This window comes from Rhinoraja longicauda, chromosome 10 (assembly GCF_053455715.1).
Source record: "Rhinoraja longicauda isolate Sanriku21f chromosome 10, sRhiLon1.1, whole genome shotgun sequence".
NCBI classification, from domain to species: domain Eukaryota; kingdom Metazoa; phylum Chordata; class Chondrichthyes; order Rajiformes; family Arhynchobatidae; genus Rhinoraja; species Rhinoraja longicauda.
In genome coordinates this window covers 27,875,555-27,886,994 of record NC_135962.1, presented here as the reverse complement: position 1 = coordinate 27,886,994, position 11,440 = coordinate 27,875,555, and the positions used below count along the sequence as shown (strand labels likewise).

The following is an 11,440-nucleotide window of genomic DNA, read 5'->3' as shown; positions in this document are numbered from 1 at the left end:
TCAGAACAGACTGCACGCAGCCGATCTCCGGTCTCATAGGGCTGCCAGGAGGCCTGCCATGACTACCCTTGACCGTCAGGCCCGTTTGCGCTGGTGTCGGCAACACGTGCACTGGAACCTGAACATGTGGAGGAACGTTATGTTCAGCGATGAGTCCAGATTCTGCCTACGGCAGTTGGATCATAGAGTCAAAGTGTGGAGAAGACGCGGAGAACGCTATGCTGATTGCTGCACCGATAGAGTAACATCTTTTGGTGGAGACAGTGTGATGGTATGGGGCGGCATCTCCCTCACTGGAAAAATGAGGCTTGTCATCATTGGAGGCAATCTCAATGCAGAGAGATATCGAGATGAGATTCTGCAACCAGTGGCAATCCCATATCTCCACAGTCTGGGACCGAACTCTATCCTCGAAGATGACAATGCTCGCCCCCACAGAGCAGGGTTTCTCAGAGACTACCTCCAGAATTTGGGAGTGGAGAGGATGGAATGGCCTGCCAGCATTCCTGACCTCAACCCCATTGAACACTTGTGGGATCAGCTTGGGCGTGCTGTTCGTGCCAGAGTGACCAACACAACCACGTTGGCTGACTTGCGACAAATGCTGGTTGAAGAATGGGATGCCTTCCCACAACAGTGTGTGACCAGGCTGGTGACCAGCATGAGGAGGAGGTGCCAGGCTGTTGTGGCTGTGTATGGTTCTTCCACACGCTACTGAGGCTCCTGTTTATTAAATGAATAAATTGTTAAATTGCCAATATGTCTTGTTTCTTCAGACTTCAATCATCCAATCCACCAAATAACACCGAACAAGAGTCAATGGCAGAATAAGTTGTTTGGCATTGGCAGAGAAGATTTGGCAGATTTTTCATGGGCGCAACCCACATACTCAGCTCTGCTGCTCATCCCACAAATGCATGTTCCTTACAAATGTGGCACCATTTAAAAGGGAAATAAACAGGCTTTCCAACGGTATAAGATTTATTGCCAAGAAGCATTGTTACAACAAAGAAATAATCTACCAAACACAAATTTCCTTACTTTTTGTGCTATGTTTAGTTTTAATCCACATTCAAAATACTTTTGAATAATATCGTGCAAATGAAGTGTTTCCTCTATTTTGAGATACTGTAGAAATGTGGACAATGTGGACAAAACTATGCCAGAGAAAGATACAATAGGTTTAATTAGTCAGCTTGCTTTTGTGGAGTGGGGACAACAAGGATATATATTACACTATTGCAGATTAAATAATTTAATATGAAATAATATACTTCTGGTCTATTTATTAAATAAACTGTCTAATTCCCCCTCATCATGGGTCTCATTCTTAAGGCATCAGATTTAAGAATGGTGAGAGATGCATATACAGTTTTATTTTTGCTTGATGTTTTTGATATATTTTATGTTTTTATTTTTTATGGTTTATATTTGATGTATTTCATATATTTGATAAGTGTTTGATATATTTGCTTGATACTTGATCATTTTTGCAATCATTGTTACAACATATTGTAGTAGTCATCAGAATGTATCCAGAGTAATTTCCCCGAAGCTTTGCAACATTCCTTATGATCAACTACGGAGGAGCACAGCGAGATGGTGGGGGTTTGCTTCTCAGATCCTTATCCCAGTTTAGGTATTCCATCAATTATTAATACTTTGTTAAAAATAGACACTTTATAATTCAATTTCATTGAAATCTATTTTTATTTAATATTATTAAATAACATTCAAACTGCACTTTCATCACGTGCGGTTATTTATATGGATTCTCTCAAAAGTTATGTGTTTACGCACACCTTTGTCAAAGGATTCTCAAGTGCAGTGTAAACATTTTTGAAAAAATATTCCCCAAGCATAGGCACTCAATATCGCTAAAACACTGATATTTGAAAGTAATAGCTTTGCCAATGTCATTCATTCTTGAAACAATCTGTCATTTTAAAATTATTTTAATATCGAGTTTTAGTCTGAAGAGAAAACAATACAGTCAATGGGAGAGTGTAGTGGCATGCTGTGCATGAAGTACAAAATAACTATGAGCTATGATTATGCATCATTTTAATCTAATGTAAATCGAAAGAAAACATATAGCTCACAAAGAAAGAAAACAAAAATAACTGGCGTGCATCTAGCACTCCATACTGCCTGTGAAAATATATGTAACTAATGATCCACACTTCTCATCTAGTGTCCTGAACAAGACATTTTTAAAAATATTTAAAAGCAGCATGTGATAGGGCTTAAATTCTTCCAATATTTTAACTAAAATATTTCCATACACCAATTTACTTTCACCTTAATGACATCAAAATAAAATATGCAAAACATTGCCATAGCATTCACTTGTTGCTGTCATTGTACAAAACCTTGGTTCATCTTTTTTGTAAAGTCTTCTTTTATAAATGATGATAAAGTATGAGATGGGGTTTAATCTGCATGAAATTGATAAATGCAGTAGCCTGAACAATTCCCTTAAGCTGTTAAAAAAGTAGTGCAAAGGCGCAAAAGCTGAACTTCATGTCTTCATGAATTAGTATTCCCATTCATCTGTTTTCATGTCTAGGTAATTCAGAATATTCTGGGCAAACTTCACTGCTTGTTTTCTGGCAGTCTTAGCACCATCATTTCCTTGGGTTTCCACAGCGTCAAGTGCTAAAAGTTGCTTTGTAAGCATTTCTTCCAGTATCACATAACTCTTGTCAGTTCTAACACCATCAAATGACAGCGCTTGCTTTTGAAATTCTGATAAGTGAAGTAGGACCTCCCATATAGCTTTCTGTGAAGGGTGTTCATTTGTTAGTTCCTCCTTCATGTTCTCTCTCTTTTCAAGAGCCTCCTTCAAGTCAAAATAAGCAATCACAGCCTGCACATCAACCACTGACCTTCTTCTAGCTTCACGAATACATGGATTCTTGTCAATGTCTACTTGATCCAACTCGCTGAGAAGACTTTGCAATTCAGCATGTGGTTTGAAGTGCAGATCAGAGGCGTTTTCCAGTTGCAGCAGCTGATATTTTAATTGCATCATCTTCTGACGTATTTCCTCTATCCGTTTGATGGACTGATTCTGTGCTAAATCATAACGGCCCGCAGACTCTCCCTCTGATTCCATCTCCAAATGTCCCAGTAAGCAATTGATTTCGTGCACCACTCGTTTCCTGTAGTTTCTCACCTCCAAGTGTCCAGACACATCTATAGCATCCAATTGCATTAACAATCCAATGAGGACACGGGACAGATGGGCACAATTGTCCAGGGCATTTAGGCTCATCAGCAGGCCAATCACATCCCATCTTCCTTTGCTAACTTCACATAAAACAGAATTGATTTTAGAAACAGAAGGATGTGTATTTGTGGAGAGGGGCAAACTGAGTGCTTGTCGCCCAATGCAGTTGTCAATGATGTCCTGCACAGCACAAATTCTTGTCAGTGCTCGATATCTGGCTTTTCTCAAGCTAATTTTCCCTCCTGTCTTAACCTGTGTCAGCTGAAAAATGATTTCTTGGATGCGATCAGCAAACTCCTCGGTTATCAAGCCCTCAGCAGATGATAGCTCATTGGTAACCAGCTGCTGTGCATCACCGAAGATCTGTTCCACCTTCAGGCGTGACGGGTGAGTTGCGGTTTGCTCTAGCTCCTTCAGCAGATCCTCCACGTCCTTTGCTGCAACTTTGCGGCCATTCTGAATTGCTGTCTTGCCGTCTGTATCTACTGCATCCAACTCAAACAGCAACTTAATCAAAGAGCTCTCTAGTTGCTTGTATTCTCTGTCAGATTTCGTACCACTGAACAAAAGCACAAGTCGTTTGGTTTCCAGTATTTCCTTCTGAATTTCCTGAACCTTAATCAAAGAAGGATGTTGTTGACCCATGTCCATGTTTTCTTTTCCCCCTAATGAATCATCGTGTGTCTGAAATTGAACAAAAAAATGCTGGTCATGGAGTCACTTCTTGGCTTCAGATCTAAACTTTATTTCTAGAGACAATAATAAATATAGTTAGATGGCAGTTACATTTCCAAGCTGGAGAGGGTGCAGTGAAGATTTACGAGGATGTTGCCAGGATTCGAGGACCTGACCTATAGGGGGAGGTTGAGCAGGCTTGACTCTATTTCTTGGAGCGCAGGAGAATGAGGGGTGATCTTATAGAGGTGGACAAAATCACGAGAGGAATAGATCTGATGAACACACAGTCTCTTGCCCAGAGTTGGAGAATCGAGAACCATGTATGATGCAAGTTTCATAATTATTCTTCAGGTGAACTTACATAAATCCTCCAGGAAGAAATGTTGGAAATTTTGCCTTTCAAATACCTTTATGAATGAATGAATGATACATTATTGTCACATATACCTTGATACAATGAAATTCTATGTTTGTACTTACAATACACAAAGTATGCAGAGTCGACAAAGATACGTGATAAAGAAAGGCTCCTTTTTGTAAACAATTCTCCATAAGAAAATTAATTTTGTGTCTGATAATGCTCTCTAATTGTTTACCTGACACAAAACACAAGGTTGATTGGCCTGAAAGTGCTAGGTTTGTTCTTTTCCACATTTTAAGGAGGTACAACGTTTACAATTCCCAGTACTACTCCCATAGACAAGGAGCATCAAAAGCCTCAGCTTTTTCTGCAATAGTTTCCCTCAGCAGCCAAGAAAGCATCCCAAATTCTTACCTGCATTGAACGGGGGATGCAGGGATGATGTTCATCCCGGCTGCCACATTTAGTACCGGATGTCAGCTACTCAGAACTGGGATGTGAAGAAACTTCTTGAGCGAGAGGGTAATGAATTCTCTACCTAAGAGAATATATGCAGAATATATTCAGGACAGAGAACGATAGAATTTTGGATATTAACAAAATCAAGGGATGTGGGTTGGTGCAGGATAGTAGAGCTTAAGTGAAAGACTAGCTACAATCTTACTGAATGTTAGAGCCAGCAGAGGGGCTAGCTAGATTGGAATTTGGAACACTAGAAGATAACCGGGTCTCTTATGCCTCTTTCACCATTCAATAAATTTATGGCTGGTCTGATGATAACCAACTTTGTAATCTTATTTATACCAATCAATAATTGGCGACGCAGGTAGACTGGGTGGTGAGAAATTATTGCAGACCAGTTTATTGGAGTTATTTTAAGAAATAGTATGTTCTATGGATTGGGAAAGTACCTTTGATTTCTTAAAGGTGTTTGATGAGTTGCTACATCAAAGGTTATTGCGGAGATTAAAGGTCTTGATGTGGTGACAAGATTTTGCCATAGAGATATGTCTAGCTGTAAACAGGAAATTGGGAGCGGGCATGATTTTATCTGGTTGACAAGATGTTATCGAGTGGTGTGCAGCCATTGCTGTTTTTATATTTTGTCCAATCTTCTGCCTCCAGTCTTTGTGCAGTTTAGTTAAGCATGGCTGCCGAGTCCTCCACTTGAATTTTTTCTTAGTTTCTGAAAGACTACCTGAAATATCTGCTACTGCAAATCAACTGACCGATCTGTTGGCCTATTTATATAGCTCTGCTTTCATGCTCTCATACCTTGTTGCTCCTGCTTCCATTTCTACGAACAAACATCTATAGAAGGGTCCCAACCTGAGATGTCACCTATCCATGTTCTCCAGAGATGCTGCCTGACCCGCTAAGTTCATCGAGCACTTTGGATCATTCTTTTCAAACATATTTCCATTTATCTCTTTGATTCCTCATGGTAATGCCCTATTCCTGCTTCTACTTCTGTTCTTATTGATTTGACATTGGCCCAGATTTTGTGCGGACATGTCAGCAGTTTCTGACCTAATCAAAAATATTTGCTTCAATAACTGAGTGCAACTTTGGTATTTTTGTACAAGTGCTGACACCGCTAGTTCACTGGGAGCTGTTTGCTGTTGTTGTTTCTGTAGTATCTGCAACATTACTTGACTTCTCATGGAGCTCAGAAAACAACCATAAAGCTGGAATTATTTCCAACCATTTACTGTGTGCTTTATGTGCAAGCAACCTGTGCCAGCTTGGGTCTGTCACAGGGAAAGCTTCTTCATTTAATTCAATGGAAGGGAATGGCTATGAGGGATTAAATATCACCTTGCACATTTTAAAAAATTGTTTCCATTTAATCTTTTCATTGTTTTTTTTAAAGCATTTTACATAATAATATTAGCACTGAATTATTTGTAAGTTTTTAATTTTGAAAGATCAGGTTGAAAGATTTCACAGCAATGGCTTAATAAACTTCAAAGTTTTTTTCATCTATGTTGTAGATTGTCTTTATTCTGCTTCCACTATGTCATTAACTGAGTGTTGATTGAAAAGGCCATTAACTTTGAACAATGTCGACCTACTTAGAACATTCTTTTTTTCTAAATATAATCCTTCTCTCATTCATTTTCCACCAAACACCACCAAAATGGAATCATGACAGCTATCTTACTAGTTCAGTTAGGCAAGGTGATCAGTATGCTCCCTAAATCAGTGGCACACATTCTAAGTGTGCCATTCTCTATCATGTTGTCGGGTGAGATCAACCAACAAGTAACCATGTGGGAGAAAAAATCTGGGACTATCTTGTCTTGTATTGCCATCACTCTAGGCAAAGCACTAAGTGATGAACTTCCAATGACACATTTAATTCATTCAGTACAGAATTTACAACATTCAGTACAGAATTTACAACACCAACAGCACACATTTAAAAAATGGATGCAGGAAAGTCAATATAAGAATGCACAGACTTACAGATTTGAAATGTCTGCTTAAGGGCAACTTTAAGCAAGCCCTTGTAAAAAGATTTATTCTAAGGTGAAGATGCATTGATTCTAAGAAGAATTGATGTACCCTGTGCACATGAATGTAGCCATAGTAGGTAATTCCATGTTGCTAAGCAATTTAGATCACAGAAGACCCATTGTTTCACTGATGAAATCATAATAAAGCAAGGAAAATGGTAAGTTAAAAATTGTGCTATTGTTTTAATACTTTAATGTTTTTTATCTTTCCTAGTTATGGTTTTACTTTCATTAGAATCTAAAAGTATCTATTATTGCAGTATCACTGTACAGAATGGCATAAGGGAAGCTTAATCTATGAGAAATCAGTGAAATTTCAATCTCTTTCCCTTTTACGAGGAAACATGAAACTCTATGTTTATTATTATTCCAAAGTCCAGCCAAAAACAAATTCACTAGATGAAAAATTAATTTAGTTTCCAATTAATGTTTAACTACTGGGAGTTTTATGGAAAAACTTGGGACTAAACTGAACAAGATAGACTTTCTTGCTTCTGGGAAAAAAGTAAAATGTCAGACAACTATTCGTTTTTGTGCTGATTAAATGATATGGCGTTCCAAAATGTATTTTCCTCTCTCTTAGATCATTAGATATACTTGGCAATAAAACAGGCTTTTGGTGGTGTACTGGAGAGTGAGGAAGGATATCTATTTATAAAAGGATCTAGATCCATTGGAAAGGTGTTGAAGAAAGCTTTTGACTGCTGGTCTTCATTAGTCAGGAGAATGAATATAGAAGTTGGAAGGTTTTGTTAAAATTGTACTAGATATTGGTGAGGTTGCACCAAGGTGTAGATCTGGTCATCCTGCTAGAATAGATAGGGTGAATGCACAATCTTTGTCCCAGGGTAGGTGAATCAAGAACTTGATGGCAATGCTTTAAAGTGAGAGGGGAAAGATTTGGTAGGAACCATAGAAGAGCTCTTTCACACAGAGGGTAGTGGGTATATGGAACGAGCTACCAGAGGAAATAGTTGGGGCAGTTACAATAACAACTTTTAAAATAAATTTGGACAGGAACATAGATAGGAAAGTTTCAGAGGGTTATGGCCCAAACAGGCAAAAGCTTACATGAAGCATTTAGGTCAGCATGGGCGATTTTGGCTAAAAGACCTGTTTCCATGCTGTATGACTCAATGATTCTAAGAATGGTAAATTCACTTAACACTGACAACTGTGAGGTAGTTGCACATTAGTACATTAAACCAGGCCAGGACTTACACAGTAAATGGTAGAACCCTGTAAAGTATTGTAGAACAGAGCGATTTGGTAGTCAAGGTGCGTGGTGCCTTGAATGTGGCCAGTCAGGTGGACAGTGTGGTGAAGAAGGCATATGGCATGGTTGCCTTTAGTGAGAAGGGTATTGAGTACAAAAGGTGACATATCATGATGTAGGTGTACAAGTCGATGTTGAAACCACACTTGGAGTATTGTGTGCAGTTCTGATTGCCCAGCTATAGGAGGTAAGTTGGAAAAGGGGCAGAAAAGATTCACCGGGATGTTAGCGAGATTTGCAGGCTTGTGCAGGAGCTCAGTTTATAATTGGAACAAAATCCAATAATAGGTTCTCGAGCCTGAATGGACAGTTCTAATCCTCGCCTCACCTTTGGGATCTTCATTGACCATTGGTCAGAAAGCAATTGGAATCCTATGTATTTCGCAAAGTCACTGTTGATGTTCAAACGTGTTTATTGTTTGACTCATAGACAGGATTTGGGGTTTGGCGGCAGAAGTGGAGAAATATTCCTGGCACTACAACATTAGCAGTAGGTCAATACTTACTATTTTTGACTTCACTGTCCCATTTTCACCAGGCATGGAAATTCAACCCATGAGTCTCATCCATCAAATTATTATTGTATTATTTATTACCAACTATATTCTCATTTGGAGTTATATTCAACCCCCCCCCCCACCGCACCAAAATTGCAACCCCTCTTACTTGTACACTTTTTAATCTCTCCCTTTCGTGTAAGCTTCCACATCCCAGGAATACATCCACATCCAGTGATATTTCCCCTAAATAAAGAGGTCCAGAAGCAGGAGTCAGTCTTAAATAAGAGACCAGCCCTTCAGAACAGAGATGACAAGGAATTTCTTCACTCAAAGAATAGTAAATCATTGGCTTAATCGCCAACCATATTAAAGAAAGTATAGAAAATCCGATGCATTCCCTCTTCATTGGTACATCCTCAGTCAAGGAGTTAAGACGAGCACACAATATAAAGTCTGAATAAGAGTTCCAACACGAAATGTCACCTATCCATGTTCTCCACGGATGGTGCCTGGCCGAATGGGTTACTCCAACATTTTATGTCCTTCTTTGTAAACCAGCATCTGCAGTTCCTTGTGTCTACACAATATTCAAGGTAATTGTGGTTTGGGCTAGCATCGGGATAGTTGCCAAACTACTTTCCTTCAATTAGTTATTTTGCCCCCTCTACACCAGTACATTTCCATGGAATTGAGACACAAGGAAAGCCCCACCATGACTCACACCCATTTCTCCCCTGCCACCTAAGGTCATTAGGAGCATAAGGTCATAAGGAGCAGAATGAGATCATTCGGCCCATCAAGTCTAATCCACCATTTAATCATGGCTGATCTATCCCTTCCTCCGAACCCCTATCTCCCCATAACCCTTGACACCTGTACTAATCATTCTCCTGGTTCACAATCTGCACCTATCCTTATCTCACACCTTTAGTCTTTTCATCTCTGGCCTTTGCCCAATTATCTGGCTATCAAACCACACTCGCCTAATTTGTATTACCTGCCAGAATATAGACATAATGTGTTGGAGGAACTCAGCAGGTCAGGCAACATCTCCGGGGAACATGGATAGGTGACGTTTGGGGTCGGGACCCTTACATATGACCTGTCAGGCTATGTCATGCCCCTCCTCTCTTCTAGCTTTTTCTCTTCCACCCCCCACCACAATCAATCTGAAGAAGGGTCCTGACCCCAAACATCACCATTTCATGTTCTCCAGAGTTGCTGCCTGACCCACTGAGTTACTCCAGCAATTTATTCTTTTTTTCCCCCCAATAGAATCAAACAGGTCTACTATCCATGTCTTCCATGAGGTTCATAGGGAGGGTGTTGTTGTAGGAGCAGAGCTGGGGCTTGGTGCAGGGTGTGTATGTGGGAAGGAACTGCAGATGGTGGTTTAAACCAAAGATAAACACAAAAAGCTGGAGTAACTCAGTGGGTCTCCAGAGATGCCAGCTGACCCGCTGATGGCATCTAGCTTTTTGTGTCTATCTTCCATATGTTTGCGTATGTGTGCATATACATGTTTGTATGTGTATATATGTCTGCAGGAAGGAACTGCAGATGCTGGTTTAAACCAAAGATAGACACAAAAAGCTGGAGTAACTCAGCATCTCTGGAGAGAAGGAAGGGTGACGTTTTAGGTCAAGACCCTTCTTCATATTGGTTCGGAATAAGGGAAACGAGAGATATAAATAAAGATGTAAATAAAACTAAAGATGTTCTTCTAAATGTTCAAAGAAGAGCAGCCCGGTTTGTGTACGGCGACTTCAGACGACAATCCAGTGTAACCAAAATGCTCACCGACTTAAACTGTGACTCTTTTGAAACCAGATGCCAGATGCTCAGATTGACTACCCTTCACAAGGTCATCAACAAGGACATCGACCTTGACACTGACTTATACATCAAAGAGAAAACAACAACATTCAGAAATAACCACAACAAGCAACTTGTAGTTCAACAATGCACATCTACTCCCTACATCCAGTATTTTTTCCCTGAAGCAATTTCCCTCTTGAATGCCCTCCCACAATCCTCTGTTGACATACCCACCGACACAACCTTCAAGACCTCCATCCAAACCCACAGACGGGCACAGCCCCTGCTAGACCAGACCTATTCTCATCAACTTCCAGTATAGTCCCTGGTGGACTCTACGGAGGTGATGACTACAAGATATAGACAATAATGTGGAGAGATAAAGAACAATGAATAAAATATATGCGAAAAAGTAACGATGATAAAGGAAACAGGCTATTTGTAAGCTGTTTGTAAGGTGAAAACGAGAAGCTAGTGCGACTTGAGTGGGGGAGGGATAGAGAGAGGGAGAGGGAATGCCGGGGCTAACTGTGAGAGAAATCAAATTCATACCAGCACTGGGCTGTAAGCTGCCCAAGCGAAATATGAGATGCTGTTCCTCCAATTTGCGTTTGTGTCTGTATATGCGGATGTTTGTTTATATATGTGTGTGAGAGAGACACACACAGACAGACACAGACACACACAGACACAGACACACACAGACACACACACACAGACACACACAGACACAGACACAGACACACACAGACACACACACACAGACACACACAGACACAGAGACAGACACAGAGATAGAGACAGAGACAGAGAGAGACACCGGGCCGACAGATGCCATGTCGTTCCGGGCCGGGACCATGACCCACATGTCACATCGCATACCCCCCGCCTGGCGGTAACAGCCCGACCCCCAGATTCACCGAGCTTTGCCTCGACCCCCCCGCCCGCGCCGCGCCGCGCCCCCCGGGACCGGCCCCGCAGCCGCGCTCACCTGAGGTACCTGAAGCGCACGACAGCAGCCCCACGCCGGTCTACGGCAGTGCCTCCTTTTACGAC

At 40.7% G+C, this 11,440-nt stretch overlaps 1 protein-coding gene across 9 annotated transcripts; it reads right to left on the bottom strand.

Moving 5' to 3' along the window:
• Positions 1 to 1,042: 1,042 nt before the first annotated feature.
• bag5 (BCL2 associated athanogene 5) lies at positions 1,043 to 11,424 on the bottom strand. Of its 9 annotated transcripts, none has more exons than XM_078406505.1 (4): positions 11,385 to 11,420; positions 8,733 to 8,809; positions 4,686 to 4,809; positions 1,043 to 4,317 (listed from the first exon to the last, which is right to left on the bottom strand). In XM_078406505.1, the coding sequence occupies exon 4, from the start codon at positions 3,881 to 3,883 to the stop codon at positions 2,537 to 2,539; it is 1,347 nt and encodes a 448-aa protein (XP_078262631.1). In that variant the 5' UTR covers positions 3,884 to 4,317; positions 4,686 to 4,809; positions 8,733 to 8,809; positions 11,385 to 11,420; the 3' UTR covers positions 1,043 to 2,536. The 9 variants fall into 9 exon arrangements, with proteins under 9 accessions (XP_078262631.1, XP_078262626.1, XP_078262627.1 ...); XM_078406500.1 differs by having other exon boundaries at positions 1,043 to 3,916; XM_078406501.1 differs by having other exon boundaries at positions 1,043 to 3,916; positions 11,376 to 11,394.
• Positions 11,425 to 11,440: the final 16 nt, after the last annotated feature.

What these genes read in the sequence shown, in the direction of transcription:
- bag5 (XM_078406499.1), bottom strand. Translation starts at nt 8,608, where the DNA reads ATGCCTGGTGAAAATGGGACAGTGAAGTCAAAAATA. An exon ending in GGACAGTGAAGTCAAAAATA is followed by an intron (nt 3,917 to 8,572) that starts GTAAGTATTGAC and finishes GTTCAATTTCAG; the next exon opens with ACACACGATGATTCATTAGG.